The sequence below is a fragment of the Gobio gobio genome (assembly GCF_949357685.1).
Source record: "Gobio gobio genome assembly, chromosome: 4".
Lineage (NCBI taxonomy): Eukaryota > Metazoa > Chordata > Actinopteri > Cypriniformes > Gobionidae > Gobio > Gobio gobio.
The window spans coordinates 4,404,876-4,427,919 of NC_137100.1; the positions used below are offsets into that span (position 1 = coordinate 4,404,876).

Sequence of the window (23,044 nt, forward strand, 5' to 3'; positions counted from 1 at the left end):
TATTACTGATCTGCCCGCATTGACACTATATGATAATTGAACTGAGCTGGACGAAAAAATCACTGTTTTATCCAGAGCCGCTATACAGCCGAATCAAATTCTGTTGCATTATTTTCCTGTCACCACTGTAAAGCTGCTTTGAAATCATCTGCATTGTAAAAAGCTCTATATAAATAAAGGTGACTTGACTTATTCAGCCTGAGGGCGGTGCTCTAATGTTGATTGAAACGTTGTGGAGGAATTCCAGTGAGGAAAAGAAACAAACATAAAGCAAAACAGAGTCTATAAAGGCTATTCACATGAGCATGTTTCCACAAACACGATCACAAACGGACCAATCCCTCACTTACACCTCCCAACCCAAATCACCCCCGAGCCCCCAGACCTGCATCATTTAGTTTGGACGTCAGAGCTGATACAGAAGAGCTCAAATTGTTCATCAAACTCTTCACTTCAGTGTGTGACAGATCCTGCTGGCGCTCTGTGAAAAAGAAGTAAAACAAGCCCTGTTATTACAATATATATATATATATATATATATATATATATATATATATATATATATATATATATATATATATATATATATATATATATATATATATATATATATATATATATATATATATATATATATATATATATATATATAGATAAATCATATCCATGTGTTGGTTTTGGGGGATTTTAATGTACATAATAGCAAATTAAATTCTCACCAAGCTTTTGTACATGGATATGTACATGTTCAAATATGAGTGCTTGATAAAAAAGGATCTATAGCCCCGTTTCCACCGAAATTACCCGGAACAATTTGTACCAGGAACTTTTTTACAGAAACTTTTTCCCCCCAGACCTGCTCCTGTCTACGTTTCCACTGCGGTCTAAAGTACCAACGCTATCTCACAACCAATTCCCACATATTTTACGAGGTGGCTAATTCGTACGAATTTGTACGTTTTGTCTAAACCCCAGTGACGGGTAGGTTTAGGGGCGGGGTTTGAGGTAGGTAATTTGTACGAATTCATACGAATTTGTCAACTCTTGGCAACTCGTCAAATACTTATGAATTAGCAAAAATCGTACACATTCGGACGAGTGAGGTCGTACAAATTCGTACGAATTAGCCACCTCGTAAAATATGTACGAATTGCCCAGAGATCAGGTTGAAAGTACCGTGAAGATTAGGCAAATTAGTCCAGAGACATGGGACTGCGCGCGGCTGCTCCTCCCAGTCAGCAACGGACAGTAACGTTAATTATTTTTGCGCGACACTGTCTGCAACAATAACAAGTGGAGGAGATTCAAGCAGCGCTGCTTTTGCTGGTTATGTATTGGTTTACTAAAGATGTAATTAACAAAACGGCAGAAAAGAGACGAGCACTGATACTAAAGCGCATTCTGAAAGCTCGTAAAGCTTTGTTAATGTTAATGTTATTATCAGCTATTACGGACATTGACCGTGCGATTGCTGAGACAAACGCGCGCCATCAGACAGAAAGAGCAAGACTGATATTTACTGAACGCAGAACGAACCTCGCAAAATACTTTTAAAAATGCGGGTTTAAATAAAATGCTGCGTGAGCTCAACCAATCAGCATGTTCAGCGCCCAAGTCCCACCCCCGGAAGTTCCTGAACTTTGAAAAAGTACTAACTCGCGAGCAGGGCCGTTTGGAGGGGGAAATATTTACCCGGAACTTAATTTAGACCCTGGTTCCTGCGGTCGAAACACACCGAGTACCAGCCCAAAGTTCCTGGGGAAAGTTCCTGCGGTGGAAACACGGCTTATGTTTAAGTTCTCACCTGTGATCTGAAGACCAGGTTTGACTGAAGTTTGATTGGACCTATGAATCCAACTCTCCAGCACTGAGAATGTTCTTTGTTGATGAAAAACTGTGAGCAAAAACCTCTCAGTTACTTGCGTAATCTCAGTTTACGGAACGAGCATTGCATCAGTTGCTGAGCCTTTGGGGGAAGAACTCCTTTTCTCAGAAATACTGAAGCATGATTGAATCACGTCTGTGCACTTGCTGAGACAAATGGCGCTTCATGCCGCCAAAACGGGCGGGGACATCCGCCTATATAAGTCGGCGCTGAATGCCATTTAATCAGAATCTTTTAACTGAGGAGCTTCATACATCGACTCCGGCGCACGTGCAGCACGGCCAGCTATGCAATGCTCGTTCCCGTTATCTCTATGTCTAACCAAGACATTCTTTTTTGATACGGTTCACTCACATTGTGTCAGTTGCTGACACTTTGGGGAATGCAATCCAATAGCGCTGTGCTACAAGCAAAGAACGGAAGCCCATTCTGTGAGCTCAGGGCACTCAAGGCCCTTAACAGGCTATTCATGGGCCAACACTAGGGTGAAAAATACCCAGGGCGCCCAATGATAGTTAGGCTCAGTGCCCGGTTGCATAAAGCACCTTAAGTATGATTCTTAAGGGGCGATTTCCCCTTACCAAAGATAATAATTTAAGGGTGTTGCATATAATCTCTTAAACGGTTCTCTTAGGTAAGGGAAACATTTAAGTGTTTCACGACAGCGATCCTGGATTCACGTTATAAAAATCTTGTTGCCATAGATATGCAAAACACTAACGTTTGTTTGACGCTTAAACTTTGAATGCATTTGCGCGTCCAAAGTGAGATGGACACGCGTAAAAAGCAAGCGTTTGAAGCGAAATTGACGCGCGTCCTTTTGCGTTTTATGTGGTTGTGGGCGGCCGCGAAATAGAAAAATACTACTGTTATTGTGTCACGAAATGTAGTTTTAAGAGTTGTTCAGTCAAGAATGTAGTTGTTTAAAGCTCAAATCTGTGGTTTATTTGTAAAGATAGCGCCTATTTAAAAATGTTGTGAGATCCCGGCGATCACCTAGCGCTCATGTAACCCGGCTTGAACAGCCTTACCTCGGCTAGTCCTCCTGACTTTTGCCGCTGGTAAACGAGAAATGTTTAAATTCACAATCTATAGCTTCGGTTTTATTATATGAAACATATAAGTTAAAAGACATTAACGACTTGTTATAACGTCAAACGACTTCTTTTATTATGTGAGTTTTTCTTCATCTCATTCAGAAATGTACGTATGACTGCAAGTGTTCAGTGTCACAGTGGTTGCGATGTGTGACGGTCAAATCGGTATTCTTGCAACAATATTTCATCGCTAAGACCTCCCAATCCCTAAAAATTCTTCTTGGCACTTAATGATCTTCAGCTGGTTCCATAAATTCAGCCATGTCGTCTTATTTTTGTCTGCGATACTCTTAAGGTTACGATTTCCAAACCTTAAGTTATACTTAGGGAAATGACCGTTAAGGGGTTTTATGCAACGCTTAACCCTTTTTAAGGGATTACTTAAGTGGAAAAAACAGCATTTAAGGCGAAATCTAACTGTTTATGACGTTTCACTCAAAGAAACCCTTAAGTAACACTTAAGGGTTTTTTTCTGCAACACCCTTTGGTTAAAGGGAAACACTTAAGGGAAAATTACACTTAAGGTGCTTTATGCAAGAGGCCGAAGCCCTTGGGGCATGCCCACCATGGGGACGAGGCGGATTTAGCTTTCTGGCCCCCTTTAGGAACCTCACTATCAAGTCATTCCTTGGCCAAGGGGCTGCTGACAGCAGCTGCATCATCTCGGGGAACCATAACTGGTTGCATCTGCCCTCCCTGATTCGTCTGATGACCTGAGGAAGCAGAGGTATTGGGGGAAGGCATACAGACGAAAGCTGGGCCACTCGTGGACTAGCGCATCCTTCTCCCTTGAGAAGAATATTGGACAGTGTGTTCTCTTCTGAGGTGAAGAGGTCGACCTCTGCTCGCTCGAAGACACTCCAGATCATCTGAAACGCCTGGAGGAGGAGTCTCCATTCCCCTGGAGATACTCCGTTCTGGGACAGTTCTGGATGTCTGTTCCCTGGTTAAGTCTGCCTGCCAGCAGTTACACTACCTTCGACAAACATAAGTTGTTATGTGCCCACAAGAGGAGGTGGCTTGTCAGCTTGTACGCTTGTACAGAGGGCGTGAGTCCCCCTTGGTGGTTTATGTAAGCTCCACCGTCTTCCTGGGACCCACGAATAGACTTTTGTCCACTGTAGTGGACGTTATATTTTAGGAAATTTCTCTGACATTATACATGTCCCATGTCACAGTCTGGATGTCCTGTAAAGAGCACATTCGGGGCTTTGCAGAGATACCAAATGTTTGGAGGTTTCCCCAGGACAACAACAACTTCTTGGTCTTTAAAAACGGCTGACATTAATGTTCAGCACTCTTATGGAAATATGATCATCTTTTTTAATTATAATTTAAATCTGATTAATTTTCTAATTGTTTGTTATAAATCAACATCTCAGGAAAATGTTATGGGGTTTCTAATCAAAGTATGACTTTCTATTACAAAACGGCATTGATTTCATAAATGTCCACTGTAGAGGATGCCAGGACTTCATGTTTATCAGGCATTTTGGAGACCTAACAAGTGAATAGGGAAAGAAATTACATATCAATATTCCTATGAAATATTAGATATTATTATGAAAATGTTGCTAATTATTACTCCCATTATTACACTTCTTTACTCATTACATGTTGCACCGAGCACACATTAATATGCAAATTAGATGCAACGAATAGATACATTGTATTGAATGGGAAAATCAAAGTATGGCCATTTTACCCACATATTTCATAAAGAAAAATGGTAAATCAATGCATTCCGTTACATCTTTCATAACAAAGTTTTTTTTTTTTAAATCCTGAAACCTAAAAATGGATTGGTGAATTAAAAATAAATCCCATTGTTTTTGCCTATACATGCAAGTTCATGTCCTTTTATAGTCCTGGTGTCAACTACAGAGGACACACTTTGTAAATGTGTGACGTGCCAGAGACAGTCTGAATGGAAGGACAGTATATTGGTAAGCTACCACCTCAAATGTGAATCTGGTCTGTGATGAGTGAATGCATCTTTCAGATCCACTGATAAGAACCAATCCTCTTGCCAAATTTCCGAGAGGATTCTGAACAGCCGTCTCATTAAAGCGTGGTTAAGACGTCTCAGATGGAGGATGAGCCTGAGCCCGCCACCCGACTCGCTGTGGGAACTTTCTATTTGGCGCCCTTCACTAATAAGCACTCTACTTCGAACAAAAGGCCGCAAGCTTCGTTGCCTTGGAACAAAGTTTGGATTATGTCCCTGAAACGGGGTGTCTGGGAGCAAACTGGAGCAAGTAACCTTGTTTGATTGTTTCCAAGACTCACACTGACACACCTGGAATGGCTTCCCAAGCCTGGCACAGACGTGATTCAGTCAGGCTTCATTATTTTGGTGAAAAAAGTTTCCCCCAAAGCAACTGACGCAATGCAAGTGAACCGTATCAAAAGGGAACAAACTTTTTTTGCATTACACTTTCTAACTCACTTTCTAAAATGCATTTATTTTATAACATAACACATTTGAAGTATGTTCTTTAATGCACTCACAGATGGCCGAGGTCAGGATCATCATAATAATAATACAGAGTGTTCCAAGCACAAAGATGCCAGTTTTTCTGTCGCATGGACGACCTGCAGAAAACATCAAACCATGAGAAATCTTTTATCTCTGAAGCATTTTTGCATCAGCCTTTAAAGCAAGACAGCCTTCCTGTAGCTCAAACAGTAGCGCACAACACTTGCAACACCGAAGTCATGGGTTCAATTCCCAGGGAAAGTATGAACTTATAAAAATGTGTGTCTTGAATGCAATGTGGCTAAATGCATAAATGTAAATGTGATGTGTAATATGATCAGGAAAGAGTTTTACAAAACACTTCACTTCATGCTGCTTCCATTCAGATGTTTTAGGATAAACTCCAAAGCTTACAATTTAATTAGTATCTTTACAATTAATCGTTACCTTAATAAATAACACATTATCCTCCGGTTTCACAGACTGATGAGTCTGGTTCCTCGAGGATTCATTCTCATCTATTTTAAGAAGTCTTTCCTCCTGGCCACAGTCGACCTTTGTACGGAGACATGGTGGTGGAAAAAAAATATGACATAGGATGAAAAAATAAGTCAATGCTTTTGCGTTCTCTCGGAAATGTTTAGCACTCCCCTGAGAAACTTTGCGTTCGCTTTTTCAAAGTTCTTTGTGAGCAAACGTAAAAAGTTTCTCGGTGGAATGCAAACGTTTTTGTGTAGGAAATCAAAGGATTTGTGAATAAACACAACGTTTTTCAGAGGAACGCAGAACTTTTGTCATATTTTTTCCATCACCATGTCCCTTTAGGGGCTCCGTAACTGTTCAAAATGTTGGCATCAAAAAACATTTGGTATCACAGAGTCATTAACAAACTTTAGTCTCAATGTTCAGATCAATAGTTCATGTACATTCAAATATGAATAATGAAGTGCTATAATTTTTCTCTTTTCTTCAAGCATTATATAATGTATAAAAAGTCTATTAGTTGTATAAATGAAAGTGATTATAAAGTGTTACCAGACACTAACTAAAACTCTTTCTCTCATATAAACAAACAAATTTTTCTGTAACAAATACAATTTAGTATCATAGCAAACCTTTGGTAAATGTCGTCTTCTTTTCATATTCCATGTCCATTTTCAAAATTTCTTCAGAACTATTGCTTTTCTGATATACCATCATGTCTTTTGCGGTTACTTGCTTCGTAGAGAGAATCCAAAACAGTCCTTTATTAATTTAAAACAGATGAATGCAATAACAGGGTATGATAACACAGCACTTTCAGTTCCTCCTTCCAAAGAATAAACGCATTAGCTAAACGAGTAATTAAAATAGCTTTCTCTGTGTTTTCAGCATCATGCTTTATCTCAGGGTCACTGTGGTTTATCTGTCTATTGTTTGAACCTTCAGTTACGCAGAAAGAGTCAAATGAACATTGTGGTGCAGAAAGACATTTTTGAAAGTTTTGATTAAAGGGGTTTATTCATTTTAAACTGGTGTATTTTTTTCCTATGGAAACTATTTTCCGTCACATAAGAAAACATCATGCTTTGGTAAATTTTAAATATGACTTAAAATATCATAATTATGACATTAGTAAAATCAAAATTACAGTCATAATTATGACAGTCATTTATGAGATTAAAAAGTGGAAATTGACAAACAGTCATGATATGTCATTTATGAGATTAAAATTGACGAAATTATGACATACTCTAAATCATAATTATGGAACGTGTAAGACCAAAAAAAAACTGTTGGGGAAGTAGAGGAGGAAGTTTCCCCTAAATGTTTTTTGGGAGGGGGCACCGTACATCAAGCTCCGATGGCTACGGAGCTTGGCCCATCACTGTGTCCAGTGCTGATGATCGCTAGACACATGTTTTCTGCACCTTCCTGTCCTGTGGTTTCCCCACCTGAACCTGCTCACAAGATGGCCGCCACGCCAGTGTCTTCGGACAAGATGGCTGCCACGCCAGTGTCCTCTGACAAGATGGCCGCCGCCACACCAGATCCCTCTGACAAGATGGCTGACGCCACACCAGATCCTTCTGCCAAGATGTCCACTGCCACGCCAGAGCCCTCTACCAAGATGTCCACTGCCACGCCAGAGCCCTCTGCCAAGATGTCCACTGCCACGCCAGAGCCCTCTGCCAAGATGTCCACTGCCACGCCAGAGCCCTCTGCCAAGATATCCACTGCCACGTCAGAGCCCTCTGCCAAGATATCCACTGCCACGTCAGAGCCCTCTGCCAAGATATCCACTGCCACGCCAGAGCCCTCTGCCAAGATATCCACTGCCACGTCAGAGCCCTCTGCCAAGATATCCACTGCCACGTCAGAGCCCTCTGCCAAGATATCCACTGCCACGTCAGAGCCCTCTGCCAAGATATCCACTGCCACGCCAGAGCCCTCTGCCAAGATATCCACTGCCACGTCAGAGCCCTCTGCCAAGATGTCCACTGCCACGCCAGAGCCCTCTGCCAAGATGTCCACTGCCACGCCAGAGCCCTCTGCCAAGATATCCACTGCCACGTCAGAGCCCTCTGCCAAGATATCCACTGCCACGTCAGAGCCCTCTGCCAAGATATCCACTGCCACGCCAGAGCCCTCTGCCAAGATATCCACTGCCACGTCAGAGCCCTCTGCCAAGATGTCCACTGCCACGCCAGAGCCCTCTGCCAAGATATCCACTGCCACGCCAGAGCCCTCTGCCAAGATATCCACTGCCACGTCAGAGCCCTCTGCCAAGATATCCACTGCCACGCCAGAGCCCTCTGCCAAGATATCCACTGCCACGTCAGAGCCCTCTGCCAAGATGGCCGCCGCCACACCAGATCCCTCTGACAAGATGGCTGACGCCACACCAGATCCTTCTGCCAAGATGTCCACTGCCACGCCAGAGCCCTCTACCAAGATGTCCACTGCCACGCCAGAGCCCTCTGCCAAGATGTCCACTGCCACGCCAGAGCCCTCTGCCAAGATGTCCACTGCCACGCCAGAGCCCTCTGCCAAGATATCCACTGCCACGTCAGAGCCCTCTGCCAAGATATCCACTGCCACGTCAGAGCCCTCTGCCAAGATATCCACTGCCACGCCAGAGCCCTCTGCCAAGATATCCACTGCCACGTCAGAGCCCTCTGCCAAGATGTCCACTGCCACGCCAGAGCCCTCTGCCAAGATGTCCACTGCCACGCCAGAGCCCTCTACCAAGATATCCACTGCCACGTCAGAGCCCTCTACCAAGATGTCCACTGCCACGCCAGAGCCCTCTGCCAAGATGTCCACTGCCACGCCAGAGCCCTCTGCCAAGATGTCCACTGCCACGCCAGAGCCCTCTGCCAAGATATCCACTGCCACGTCAGAGCCCTCTGCCAAGATATCCACTGCCACGTCAGAGCCCTCTGCCAAGATATCCACTGCCACGCCAGAGCCCTCTGCCAAGATATCCACTGCCACGTCAGAGCCCTCTGCCAAGATGTCCACTGCCACGTCAGAGCCCTCTGCCAAGATATCCACTGCCACGTCAGAGCCCTCTGTCAAGATATCCACTGCCACGCCAGAGCCCTCTGCCAAGATATCCACTGCCACGCCAGAGCCCTCTGCCAAGATGTCCACTGCCACGCCAGAGCCCTCTACCAAGATATCCACTGCCACGTCAGAGCCCTCTACCAAGATGTCCACTGCCACGCCAGAGCCCTCTGCCAAGATGTCCACTGCCACGCCAGAGCCCTCTGCCAAGATGTCCACTGCCACGCCAGAGCCCTCTGCCAAGATATCCACTGCCACGTCAGAGCCCTCTGCCAAGATATCCACTGCCACGTCAGAGCCCTCTGCCAAGATATCCACTGCCACGCCAGAGCCCTCTGCCAAGATATCCACTGCCACGTCAGAGCCCTCTGCCAAGATATCCACTGCCACGTCAGAGCCCTCTGCCAAGATATCCACTGCCACGCCAGAGCCCTCTGCCAAGATATCCACTGCCACGTCAGAGCCCTCTGCCAAGATATCCACTGCCACGTCAGAGCCCTCTGCCAAGATGTCCACTGCCATGCCAGAGCCCTCTGCCAAGATGGCCGCCACCACGCCAGATCCCTTTGCCGAGATGGCTGCCGCCATGCCAGTGATGGGTCCAGCCCCTGACCAGTATCCAGTGATGGCTCCAGCCCCTGACCAGCGTCCAGTGATGGCTCCAGCCCCTGACCAGTATCCAGTGATGGTTCCAGCCCCTGACCAGCGTCCAGTGATGGCCCCAGTCCCTGACCAACGTCCAGTGATGGCTCCAGCCCCTGACCAGCATCCAGAGATGACTATGTCTCCTGTCCCGAGTCCAGAGAGGACTCCATCTCCAGACGGGCCACCTGCTCAGCCTGCTCCGCCGTGGGTGTCTTCAAGCCCATCTGCGCTGCTGTCTGCTCCGCCATGGTGGTCAGCTTTTACCCTAGTCATCTGCCTGGTCTGCTCCACCCTGGCTGCCTGCCTGGCCCGCACCACCCTGGTCATCTGCCCAGCCTGCTCCATCCTGGCTGCCTGCTCTGCCTGAGTCTCCATCCTGCCCCCGGTTCCGCTCCACCTCCCTCCTGGACAGTTTAGGAGTGTCTGGAAGCCGCTCCTTTGAAGGGGGGCTATGTCACGATCACCAGTGAGAGTGCCCCGTGGTTACCACCAGAGGGCACTCTATCCCGGACTGTCACTTCATCTGAGGACTACATTTCATACATCACTCACTACCCGGAAAGATCGATGTCATCACGCCAGAGACTGTATATTGGGATGTCGTGTCGATAAGGACATTTCAGGGGAGAGTCTAATTGACACGGTCTCTGCAGACACTTCAGGGATGCGTTGGTCATGTCTGGGTGCAGGTCCACCATCTGATCTGGATACGGCCTGGATCCGGCTGACTGCAATAAACTTCGGGATGAACAGAGAGACTAACATTAGCGTAGATGCCATTCTTTTTATGATGTAACGAGTACATCAGGTGTTACAGGAATTGTTCCTGGTTCTGACTGACCTAGTTAATGCAGCCTAAAACAATAATTTAATTGATTTGAATAATATTTATAATATTGATATAATAATGATAATAATTAATAATATTGATAATGTTCTATGTGTATGCCATAGTAAAGAGATGTGTTTTTAGTCCAGATTTAAACTGACTGAGTGTGTCGGCTTCCCGAACAATGCTGGGAAGACTGTTCCAGAGTTTAGGTGCTAAATAGGAAAAGGATCGACTGCCTGCAGTTGATTTCGATTTTCTTGGTATTATCAACTGGTCAGAATTTTGAGACCACAATAGACGTGATGGAGTATAATGTGTTAAGAGCTCGCTCAAGTACTCAAGTGCTCAAGTACAGTTAAACCAAATTCTTTCACAACTCGTTCGTTGGAAGAAAAAAAAGGATAAAGGATCCCGAACCGGACCAACGCGATTTACAAATCCAGCAGCCGGCCAGTGACAGAAGAGGAAGCTGCACTCGGAGCTTCATGCGCTTGTTATGAGAAACGTAGGTGGCTGGCTGGATGTGTTGTTAGCAATGCCCTTTATTGCTTTCCCTGTCTTTTATTTCAAAGTGTCAGTACTAAAGTTTTGTGGAGTACAACGGAGGTAAGAGACCTCAAATATCTGACTGAACAATGCAAAAGTCATGACACTACTGAGATGACTGACTTTAATCAGAGAGTCATTGAGAAATTTGCTGGCCAGAAAGAAAGGAGAGCAAAATTTATGTTCAAGTAGTCAACATGCATAGCCTGTTGTTGCTGTTTTCTTTAGTTTTTCCTTTCCTCATTCAATTATATGTGGGAAATAAATGTGTAAAAAGATAAAAGTGAAGACACTGTTTTCTCTTTAATGCTTGAATTTAGTCAACATGAATCTTGATACTGCCCCCCCCCGACAAATAATTGTCACCAGCCGCCACTGATTAAGATATTGACCCCCTCCTTCTCCCACCTCACCATCTCTATCTCTCTCAATTGACCTATCTGTAAGCCCCGCCCCCCTTAGTTACTGTTGCTAACTCGGACAAACAAACGGAGTTGCTATATCTCACAATGTACAGCTGTCAGTGTGAAAACCTTATCCCAAGATGTTTTTTGACACAGAATGTAGAGTATATATCCCGTCCGAATGATGGCCAAACTTTACTGATGGTTTATGAAGTTTATTACATCGTTTTTCACTCCAAAAAAGTAATCGTAAGAGCTGAACAAACATAACATAAGAAGTGCGCATTAACGTCACATTCACAAACTATCTCTCTCCGTTGCATTACCATTAACCTACAATAAAATTAGACAAAAACACAGTAAATAAACATACACTGAGCGTAGGACTTTTCAGGGGTGCAGTTATTAACTGGTAAAATTTGTATCTGCAAAACAACTCCGATAAACTGTGTGCGAGCTCTTCGTTTCACTACGTTACCCGTAAACTAATACCCATCAAAATAAGAGTCCTCCTTAGTAAGACAGATAATGTAGACCTAAATAAATTTACATTTAACCAGTTTAATATGGAGAGGCACTGAAATGTAGACCTTCGTGTTTTTGACCGACAGTTTTAACGTTACATGACGTGAGAACAGTTAGTTATTTCGGTTTGTATGTTAGCAGGGACTTTAATCGTAACTTAATGAGAGTTTGACAAACAGAAAATCCTCTCAGGATCTCTGGAATCAGTGTTACAGTACCTAAGGCATTTTTGTAGCATAAACACCATCAAACCGATGAGAGCTTTGGATTTTCCAATGTTTCTCTATGGCGCTGAAACCTAAAGATGTCGGAGTTCCGGTCCCAGCGCAACTGATACTCAACTGCTATTGGCTCATCTGCGTTCGAGGGGAGGGGCTTACCGATAGGTCAATTGGGAGGTCAGCTTGACAGCTGGGTCTTGCTATCGTTCCCTGTGCACTGCCATATCTCCCTTCAAGGACAAGCCACAGAACTGAACTCGAAAACATCTTAAGTTATGGCTAACATTCTCACACAAAACAAGCTCAGACTCTTACTCGCATCATACAGACCCCAATTACATTATTAAAATGTAATTAAACCATTAAAATGGAAAATCTTAAAACAGAATTTGGTAAAAATAAAACGGAATTTGAGAGAAAACAAAAAAACATATTTCATAGAGCCCTGAACATGTAATTTTTGTTAAACTTTTAAGAAATTGACGTTAATTGTTTCATGATTTCAATTAATTAGACATGCTTTTTGATTACCAAAATAAAAAAAAAGTACAAAATAAAAAACATTTCCTAGCACCACAGCTATTTTCAGTTTCAGTTCTGCACTCTGCAAATGAATTGCATTTTGATGGAGCAGTGGTTGTCATTTAGTTTCCCAACATATATAATCTGCCCACAGTCCTCTCCTTCCTCTCCCAGGCCGTGTTTTGTCCAGTTATCCGGCTGCCCGGGAGCCCAGCGTCTGTGAATAATGCCAATAAACAAATGTCACACCATTTAATCTGCATATAGAACAACTTTCTGGCATCCCATCCAAGATTAATTTTTTGTTTAAGGCAAGATGCATTTACTTGACAAGCTAATTTTTCTTTCTTTTCCACTGAAGAAAGAAAGACACGAACATCTTGGATGAGATGGGGGTGAGTTAAATATCAGGAAATTTTAATCTTTGGGTGAACTAATCCTTTTAGTGGATATTAAATCATATTTAGGATAAACGCCATCTTGAGGCCAACATTTGTCTTAACCTCTAGTCAAGTGTATATTGAAATGTATGCTATTTTAGTGCATGCTTGCTAAGAAATGTTTTTGTGAATGAAGCTGTTTTTATCTGAGGAGATATAATGCATGAATCGGCTCACTCTGTGTTCATGAAGTAAGGAGTGTCATCCGCCCATCTCCACTGGCCTGTGGTCTGATCCGTTAGACCGACCCAGTACTGCGTGTTTACGGTATTGCTGTTCAGAAATTCCTTGGGGGTAAGATAGAAACCGAATTTTTTAAAAAAAGATATCAAAATGCAATTTTATGCGCACACCATGAGCATTACACACCCACTCCATGTCGTCGTCTTGTATTTTGAGGAGTAATGCGTCCTGTGCTTTACAGTAATCTCGTGCCTCAATCCAGTTGAGTTTATCACTAGAGAACAAGAAACAGCTGCTTTTGTACGATTTCCAGCCAGATTTACAGGTTACAGGGACGTCTGTGTGTGAGAGAGAGAGAGAAAAGATACAAAATAAGAGGTATGAAAGAGAGGAATGAATATACAGCAGATTTAACCACATAAAGTAGCGCTAGACTTAAATATAAAGGCTCTTTATTGGCATCTATGGTTACATGAAGAACGTTTGAAGGGGACCTATTTACACGATGTAAAATAAGTCTCTGACTCCCCAGAGTGTGTATGTGAAGTTTTAGCTCAAAATACCCCACAGATAATTTTATACAGCATTTTTTATAGCATGTTAAAGGGGGGTGAAATGCTTTTTACACTGTTAAAGACACTGCTAAACATGTTTCAAAAAAATAAGTTGGACGTTTGATGGGAGTATTTCTGTGCCAAAAATACTCCTTCCAGTTTGTCACAAGTTTCGGAAAGTTATTTTCGAGTATGGGTCTGCGTGACGTCCACAAGGGCTCGCGACACGCGCGACTAGAGCGAGAGAGCAAATGCACGCCCATTAACGGGCTGTGCTCGGCTTTAGGGAAGCTGGCTGCGCTACAGTCACTGGACTTCACGAAATCAACCAAAGAAGTGTGTTTTTGGTTGTCAGGGCAAGACAACCCTGTACAGCTTCCCAAAGACACCAGCGTTAATGGGACAGTGGATGGAGTTTGTTTTTCCGGAAAAGCAACGGAGCTGTGCAAGTGTTTTGTTTGTTCACTGCATTTCGGCGAAGATGGTTTATAAACAAGGCCCAGTTCGATGCCAGATTTGTAGCTCGCCTAATGCTGAAAGATGGAGCAATCCCAGCGATTAAAGGACAACTCCGGTGAAAAATGAACCTAGGGGTAATTAACACATGGTTACCGAGTAGATCGTTCTCTGGGATGCGTTTTCATGCAAATCGAATGTAAAGAGTTTTATCTCTAAAAACAGATTAGCTTATAACGCTAGTATATGGGGCATATAATAAGTAAAATTAAATCGCTAGTTAATACCACTAACAAGGCTCAAAATAGCCTCACACTAACACGGTAGCAAAATGAGGGTCCCTACATGCAAACCGAAGCATTGAGAACTTTGTAAGTGTACGAACAGTTTAATAAGAAGATACTTTATAAAGACAGTACATTACGCGTATACAGACAGGAGCCATTTTGGAAAACAGTCTCGACAAGTCGAGCCACGGTTGAATAATCCGTCATCTCTTTAGTGTGTATCCTTTGGTGTGTATCCTCTGTTGCGTTCAGTTTTTTAAAAAATATATATTTTTATTTATTTATTTTCTCTGTTGCGTTCAGTGTTTTCTTCCGGAAACAATGGACCAAATGAGATTCCAAGTCACAGTTCATCATTTAGCACAGCGTACGTGGCTCGACTTGTCGAGACTGTTTTCCAAGATGGCTCCTGTCTGTATACGCGTAATGTACTGTCTTTATGAAGAATCTTCTTATTAAACTGTTCGTACACTTACAAAGTTCTCAATGCTTCGGTTTGCATGTAGGGACCCTCATTATGCTACCGTGTTAGTGTGAGGCTATTTTGAGCCTTGTTAGTGGTATTAACTAGCGATTTAATTTGACTTATTATATGCCCCATATACTAGCGTTATAAGATTATCTGTTTTTAGAGATACATTCGATTTTCATGAAAACACATCCCAGAGAACGATATACTCGGTAACCATGTGTTAATTAACACATGGTTCATTTTTCACCGGAGTTGTCCTTAAAGGTTAACGGTCGTGCGTTGGAAGCAGGCGATGAGTAAAACTGCTTCAAATGTCTTTGTGTTGTTAGCTATGGACTGTTTTGTAAACACACACTAGTCTGACGTGCAAAACCATTCCGCTTGCTACTGCTATCGTTAAATCGCATACAGTCCATAAACAAAATCATGTCCTCATAAACCATGAGTAAACACACACAAATGTTGTAAAACTCGCGCATGACAAGCCGCTAAGCAAATATATACAGTTAACTTACAGTTCATACCACATAGAGGTGTCCTGCTGTAGACGTCGTCGTTGCTGCTCCTGTTCAATTTCAGCCTCTGGATCAGATTCTGGATCATATATGTGTGGTTGAATCTTATTGATAGCCATGGTTTATTTAGGATAACGTTTTTTTCCCCACGCTTAAGGATGCCACAGCTTTCAGACGCTCTCAACGCAATAGCTGCGCGCCCATGTGATTCTTTAGCTCCGCCCACACGACACGCCTCCAGCTGCTCGGTTTTATTCGGAAAGACTCGGTACAGCATATCTTTCTTTTATGAATATAATAAAACTAAAGACTTTTTGGAGATATGAAGGATGCAATACTACTCTCTAGGTACTCAAGATTGACATGTGTTAAATGCCCCCCCCCCCCCCCCCCCCCTTTAAAATCGCCACTTTTTGGGGGCTGAGTAAAAACACACCGTTTGTGTGTGTGTCCCTTTAAATGCAAATGAGCTGGTGCTTCCGGCCCCCTTTCAAGAAGAGCACCAGCATACTCTGTCGATTTGTCCTTCCTTGTCAGATTTTGCTTCCCCCCATTAAAACAGTAGGTAGCACAATTCAACAGCAAATAATTCTACCTATCAGATTGTGCTACCAGCATCATATTCATGTGGTTTAAGGCTTTATTAACATCCATACAACATCCATACCTTACCCTACCCTGAAAACAATGGAAATATTATTTTTTTTATAAATATTAAATATGTGCGCATGGGCAGCAAACCCTAGTAGGACCATCTGATGGGTAGGATGAAATCACCGGCACCGGAAAGGACACCGGCAACAACAAAACCAGACAATCTCATGCACTGAAAATGTCAGAAACTGTTAGTAGTGGTCTTCATGAATATGGGACAATATTTTCCATTCTACAAAAGGTTCATTATAGTGTAAAATTGTTCTTTTAAGAATGTTCTTAACACTGATAAATATGGTTCTTTAAAGAATGTTTGAATCTTTGAGGAACCAAAAATGGTTCTTCTCTCTATGGCATCGCTGAGAAACCCCCTTTTGGAAGCTTAATTTTTAAGATTATAGATGCAGTACCTGTTGTTTTGTCTCTCGTGTTAGATTTCAGATCCTTCAGAGCATTCATGACTCTCTCCTCTAGAATACAACAAGAAAAAACATCAGATCTTGCTAGACATACGGCCGTCAGTGTCCTGTGAATTTCATTTCAATCCAATTATTTCCAATGTAAAGAATAATGTCAGTATCAGCATGCAGGCCCGTGAAATCAACAATTATGATTATATTTCTGAAATCATGTCTTGAACTAAAAAAGAGAGAAATTAAATAGATTCAATTGAGTACAATATGGCATTATTTATGCATTATTGAGTACTGTGAGTGTATAACTCACCAGAGGTCTGTTGTTTAGAGGACAGAGATGCGACAGATGAAGAGAGATCCGACACTGAACTCTTCAGGTCACTCAATGAGCTCCTCAGAGACTCTTTAACACCAGATGAAAGACGTAAATATGATATATCAGCAAGATTACTCTGTGCATAAGAGTTTACGTCAATGTTTTGAATTATATTATGCAAGTCTAACTACTACCATACAAACTTTTATGTATTCGTGCTTCTTATATTAGCAGATTTCTTTTTTTAATGTTTCTGCCTCACCGAAGTCACGCTGTTTGTTTTGTTGATCGGTCTGTATGGATGACTTCAAACTGTCCAGCGATTGTTCTGTTTCAGTCTGTTTCTGGTCCTGCTTCTTAACTGGGAGAAAAAAGGCTGCAGTTAAAAGAATTCTCTTTTTCAGTACAAAGATAACACAAATTATGTGAGATTATTAAAGCGGTACTTCACCACTGGAAAGATGAATGTGTATTTAAATTGGGTCATTTATGTAGTAGAAATGTGAAATTATTTTAGAAGTTGGTGCCTTCTAGACTCAATTAGGCCAGAAAATGTATTTCAGTCAGGTCCACTTAAGTCAAAAACAGCATAGACAAACTTTTAGTCTACTTTTTATTTGCATATTTGCAAAAATTTACATTTGGCGATATGGCTCTGTTTTAAATTCCCCATCCTTTTCATGAGCTCCATGAAAAGCCAAGACAGGGAACAGCAGCAGATTCTGGGGACAACCTCCCATTATTAAACTGGGAGGGCAGAGTAAATCCCCCATTTAGAACAGAGTATGCATCAATGACAACACAATGACATTGATTAAGTTAAACACAGTTTAAGGAGGAGCTGTGGAGGAGGTGGGTTACAAAGCAGCAGAAGCAGGCAGATTGAAGTGAAGCTACACTTAAGTAAGGCGCCCTGTTTGAGAGTTGCCAATTGAGTGCATAGGAATCGGATCAGCTGATAGGGGCGGAGTTGGAATTTTTCCAATCAGCTGATAGTGGAGCTTGACTACGTGGCCTGCCTGAACTAACGCAGTATGCTTGATTTTTGGCTCAAATGGATGAAAGACAACAACTCCCAGAATGCACTTGCTTCGCTGCCCTACGAGGCCACTCCCAAGCCACCCCACCGACGTTTTGATTTTTATAGTAATAAAATAATTTAGTTTAGTTAGAGAACAGACACTACAATTAAAAACTGAACGTGTCTGCTCGGATGAAAGTCACAGCACAAACACAGCAGGAGTCAGATCTCATTCATCACGAGAGTGAAGAGCTGACAGACCAGATGATCGCGGAAGATTTGGTTTCAAAGCGAAATGCGCCTATTTAAGAGAGTTTGTCATTGTACCGTTTTGTTGTTGTGTTTTCATGAACCCACAATTCAAGCAACCCGCCCCCGAATTGGCGCTAATTCTAAACCGAAACTAAAACGAGCGCGGCCGCCCGGCATTCATTCACGGCTGCATTGTCGTTCATTCACGGCCTCACAGTCATTCACGGTGTGTGTCCAGTGTGCCACATTTTCAGTTCCTGTCCATGGAAGTGTTTATAAACCAAATCCAGATTTTTGGGGTTCGGCCGAATACTGAATCCACTCACGGAGCGCGTCCACATGTGCAACCACAAACCAGACATATTTCGCAAAATGAAGCAATGGAAAGCTTACTGTGTGGGACCATTTCGACAGAAAAATACAGCAGCAGTACAAGCTTCTGACTGCTGGAAAGCAAATGAAAGATGCTTTCCGAGGCTGGCCGCTCTAACGAGGCGTTATTCTCTATATTCCCGAGACATCAGTGCATCTGAAGCCTTGTTTAAGACTTTTCGTATGGTTTTGGTCAAGTTTACGAAAGTAAACATTGTTGCGTAAGTTCTTCTGGCCTCTGTTTCCTGATGGTTTATAGAAAAATTACCCGAGTCGTCCTCTGTCGTTTCAAAGAACAGCACAACGGAGAGCGCAGGAGGCGCGTGCACAGTCATCCAAATGCCAACATGTTATTTAAAAAAAACACAAAAAAAATACAAGGTGTGGATTGAGGTAGCCTAGGCCTGCTATTTTTATTTGACAAACAATAAAACTGTGATGATACATCGTCTTACAATAGGTTGAATGACACGTCTGCCATAGCCTGACGGGGTCTGTATCGTTTTTAGGAGGAGGGGCTACATTCTTGCAAGTAAATACATAAGACGTATAAAATCATATTTTAGGATACCTAACATGTCTGTGATACTTGTTTATTTGTCTTGCCTCAAGCTATAATGCAAATCGATTTTTCAAATTTGCAGATTCATCTAGGGTAGCTTGATATTATAATATTGACGATATATGGTTATTACCTACCACTCAAACATTGAATTGAAGTATCATATAGATTCTCTAAAACGGGAACCAATAGACTAGGCTACTATAATGACGATGGCTTGTAAACGTGAGCATCGCGATCATTTGGCGGTTTAAAAAAAAAAAACCCATGAAATTATATTCATATGATATGCTGAAACATATGCCACTGTACCTGGGATGAAGACATTTCACACGCGACGCAAGCAGAACACGCATGTGAACTCCATAGACAGGTGAACTCCTCCTGCAGTGTTCAGGGCTATCATGGTTGTCATGTCAATAAATGCACGTGCGATGCATCCCCTGATGTAGAATGACAGAGTTTACGACAGTAGTAGAGGACAATACTGTTTCCCAACTGTAGGAGGACCCCGAGAGCAAAACCTACCTAGTGCTGCTTTAAAGCTTCAAACGGATTCAGTGTATTTTTGTTTTGTCATCTTAATTTGGTAATTATTTAAGTGAAAAATATTTAGTGTAGGCCTATTAATTTTATTATTTTTATTTAGGCTATATTTTGATCTGTATGCAGCTGTTAGCACGGTAAAATAAAATAAATTTTGGCTGCTGTCTGTAGATTCCCTCATGCACAACTCGTATTCTTTCGGATGTTTCATACGCAAATGTTTTAACAGCGGCTGTTGTTTAGGTACTTAAAGTACTGCCACGTTTTCTGTTCATGAGTTCCATTTTCACTTTCAACGGCGGCATCATTACGTTCGACCAGCGTAGTGCAAGCCTAGGGTTCGGTTCGGTGGAAAAAATTTTTGAGGTTCGACAGAAACCGAACCCCGTCAAAAAGCCCAATATTCGGCCGAATCCGAACCTGAATCCTGGATTCGGTGCATCCCTATATGGAAGCTTAACTTTCATAGGAATTCATTGAGAACACTCGCTTTGCTCCACTCCGCTCCGTTATGAATGCCCGAGCGGCCGTGCGCATTTACATTCTGTGAGTTGAAAATATGCGGAACTAGCTCCTTCTTCTGGCTGTAGTCTCTAGCCTCTGGACAAAAAAGCCTCAGATTACGCAAAATGACGATATTTGCGTTATCGGAGGCTTTTTTCCAGACATAAAATACATAAATCTCTCGTCTCAGGGGGATATGAGGGGGGAAGCATGATCATTCGAATATTACAACCGGGTTTCTACTGATACAAAGCTTAATGCTAATCGCTGAAGTAACTCTTTAAATGATTTCCACACCTGCATCATTCAGCTTGGATGTCAAGTTTGATACTGCACAATTCAAACTGTCAGTCAAACTCGTTATGTTCTGCTGCTGCACTGTGGAAAAGAAGTAGATGTTGCATTTAGATGTTGAATATAGGAGACTTGTGTAATAGTGTAATGCTTTTAACACAACCTGTTGACTTCAGATTACTAAATACTTCTGTTTTGGTGTCCTTTGGGGGGTTCAAACCGCCCCACTCCATAATTCACACCCTGATTGTCGTGTAATGGAGTGCTGTTTTGTGCATGTAATGTGGGGTCTACTCACTGGCGACTGATAGTTGAGAAGAAAGAGATGCGACAGATGAAGTGAGATCTGACACTGAACTCTTCAGGTCACTCATTGAGCTCAACAGAGACTCTTTAACAGGAGAGAAAAGCCATAAATACAATAAACTGGATCAGCAAGATCACCGTGGGCATATTGGAGTTTACAGTAATTCTATAATTATATGCAAACTTATATGTATTCATGCTTCTATGAATATTTCAATAGCTGTTTAAATTTTTTTATTTAATGTTTCTGTCTCACCAAAGTCACGCTGTTTGTTTTGTTGATCGGTCTGTATGGATGACTTCAAACTGTCCAGCGATCGTTCGGTTTCAGTCTGTTTCTGGTCCTGCTTCTTAACTGGGAGAAAAAAGGTTTCTGTTTTAAAACTTCTTAAATCCACAGAAGACAATATTCATGTGAAGTAATGAAAAGATTTCGACACCTGCATCATTCAGTTGTGCCGCCAGCGCTGATACAGCAGAACTCAAGCCGTTCATCAAACTCTTCACTTCTGTGAGAGACTCATCCTGCTCTGTGGAAAAGAAGTGTAGATGTGTGTGTAGAGTGTGTGCATTTCCTGGACTGTTATTGAATGGAGTGCTGTTTTGTGCATGTGAAGTTGGGTCTACTCACTGGTGACTGGTATTTGAGAAGAAAGAGATGCGACAGATGAAGTGAGATCTGACACTGAACTCTTCAGGTCACTCATTGAGCTCGACAGAGACTCTTTAACACAAGACAAAAACAGTCAGTACTTATCACTGTGCATAGCAATAATGGCTTTGTGAATGAGAAAAAAGAAAAATATTTCTAATATTTGCTGCAAATCCGACTCCCTGTTACAAATATAGTAGAACTATCACTTCTACCACTAAAGATTGCTTTATAAATAATCTTCTTCAGAATCCCAGATAGCTTAGAAGAACTAGATGTTGCAACAGAAACTATTGACTCTTTCTTTTCCAGCACTTTAGACACAGTTGCTCCCCTGCGCTTACAGAAGATTAAAGAAAGTAGTCCAACGCCGTGGTACAACGAGCACACTCGGGCCCTTAAAACAGCAGCCAGAAAAATGGAGCACAGCTGGAAGAAAACAAAACTAGAGGTTTTTCGCATTTCGTGGAAAGACCGCACTATTGCATACAGAAAGGCAGTAACAACTGCTAGATCTGCTTATTTTTTGACCCTCTTAGAAGAAAACAGACACAACTCAAGGTATTTATTCGATACAGTGGCTAAACTCGAAAAAAGCTTCAACCCCAGACATTTCTAAACAGCACAGCACAGCAGTAATGACTTTATGAACTTCTTTACTTACAAGATTGATAATATTAGAGAGAAAATTATAACCATGCAATCGTCTACTATAGTATCGCATCAGACAGTGCATTATAGTGTCACTGAGGAAAGATTTTGTTTCTATGGGAGACGCAAGGCAAGTTTATTTATATAGCACATTTCATACAATGGTAATTCATAGTGCTTTACATAGAAAATGTATTAAAATAATGATAACATATGCATAAGAAATAAAAATACCATGTATAAGAATTAAAAAATAAAAACAAGGATAATTAAAACATTTGTAAAGAGAATAATAAAAAAAAGATGACAAATAGATCCCTAACTGCCTGATTCTCTAAATTTGGGGTACCCCAATCTGAGATGGAAGAGATGGAGCAGGTTCGCAATGTCTTCTATACTTTACAAGTCGGTCCAGGACGGGCTCCTGTAGGGGACGTTACCTATGCCCCGCAGGGCCTCCCCTTTCTTCAGTCCGCTTCTTTGCACTGTCTGCTACCGTTTTACCCATGCCTTTAGCACGTAACAACGCTATCAGTGACTTCTATACCATTAACACTTAGTATAATTATGCCTCACTCTTCACATGCGGAATGAAGCGAAGCACACTGCTCTTCTTTTCCAATCTATTCCAGTCAGACAGCCCTAACCAAAAATAATAATCAAAAGATGCATAAGAAATAGAAATATACAGTTGTAAAGAGAATTAAAAAAGAATAAAATGATGATACATAGATAAGATAAGGTGCAATCAGTCGGACGTACAGTCACTGTAAAAAATGTATGTGATTTTAACGGTAAAAGACTGTAAAAATGCTACGGTGAAAAACAGTTAATTGGTTAAGAAACTGTGATAGATCTTACTTTACATTACAGTAAAATACTGTTA

At 42.1% G+C, this 23,044-nt stretch overlaps 1 protein-coding gene across 1 annotated transcript in view; it reads right to left on the bottom strand.

Annotated features, from left to right (window-relative positions):
* Positions 1–23,044, bottom strand: part of LOC307124794 (uncharacterized protein) — a 43,430-nt gene that overhangs the window by 15,100 nt on the left and 5,286 nt on the right. The window contains exons 6-23 of the mRNA XM_079814242.1: positions 21,487–21,579; positions 21,296–21,385; positions 21,112–21,210; positions 20,848–20,940; positions 20,553–20,633; positions 17,261–17,359; positions 16,993–17,085; positions 16,677–16,736; positions 13,515–13,666; positions 13,323–13,432; positions 12,787–12,922; positions 11,764–11,770; positions 9,442–9,618; positions 8,254–8,421; positions 6,577–6,705; positions 5,494–5,577; positions 1,805–1,894; positions 386–481 (exon numbers count right to left, since the gene is read on the bottom strand). Of these exons, the coding sequence (XP_079670368.1) occupies positions 386–481; positions 1,805–1,894; positions 5,494–5,577; positions 6,577–6,705; positions 8,254–8,421; positions 9,442–9,618; positions 11,764–11,770; positions 12,787–12,922; positions 13,323–13,432; positions 13,515–13,666; positions 16,677–16,736; positions 16,993–17,085; positions 17,261–17,359; positions 20,553–20,633; positions 20,848–20,940; positions 21,112–21,210; positions 21,296–21,385; positions 21,487–21,579 (1,857 nt within the window). The remainder of the gene's footprint in view (positions 1–385; positions 482–1,804; positions 1,895–5,493; positions 5,578–6,576; positions 6,706–8,253; positions 8,422–9,441; positions 9,619–11,763; positions 11,771–12,786; positions 12,923–13,322; positions 13,433–13,514; positions 13,667–16,676; positions 16,737–16,992; positions 17,086–17,260; positions 17,360–20,552; positions 20,634–20,847; positions 20,941–21,111; positions 21,211–21,295; positions 21,386–21,486; positions 21,580–23,044) is intronic.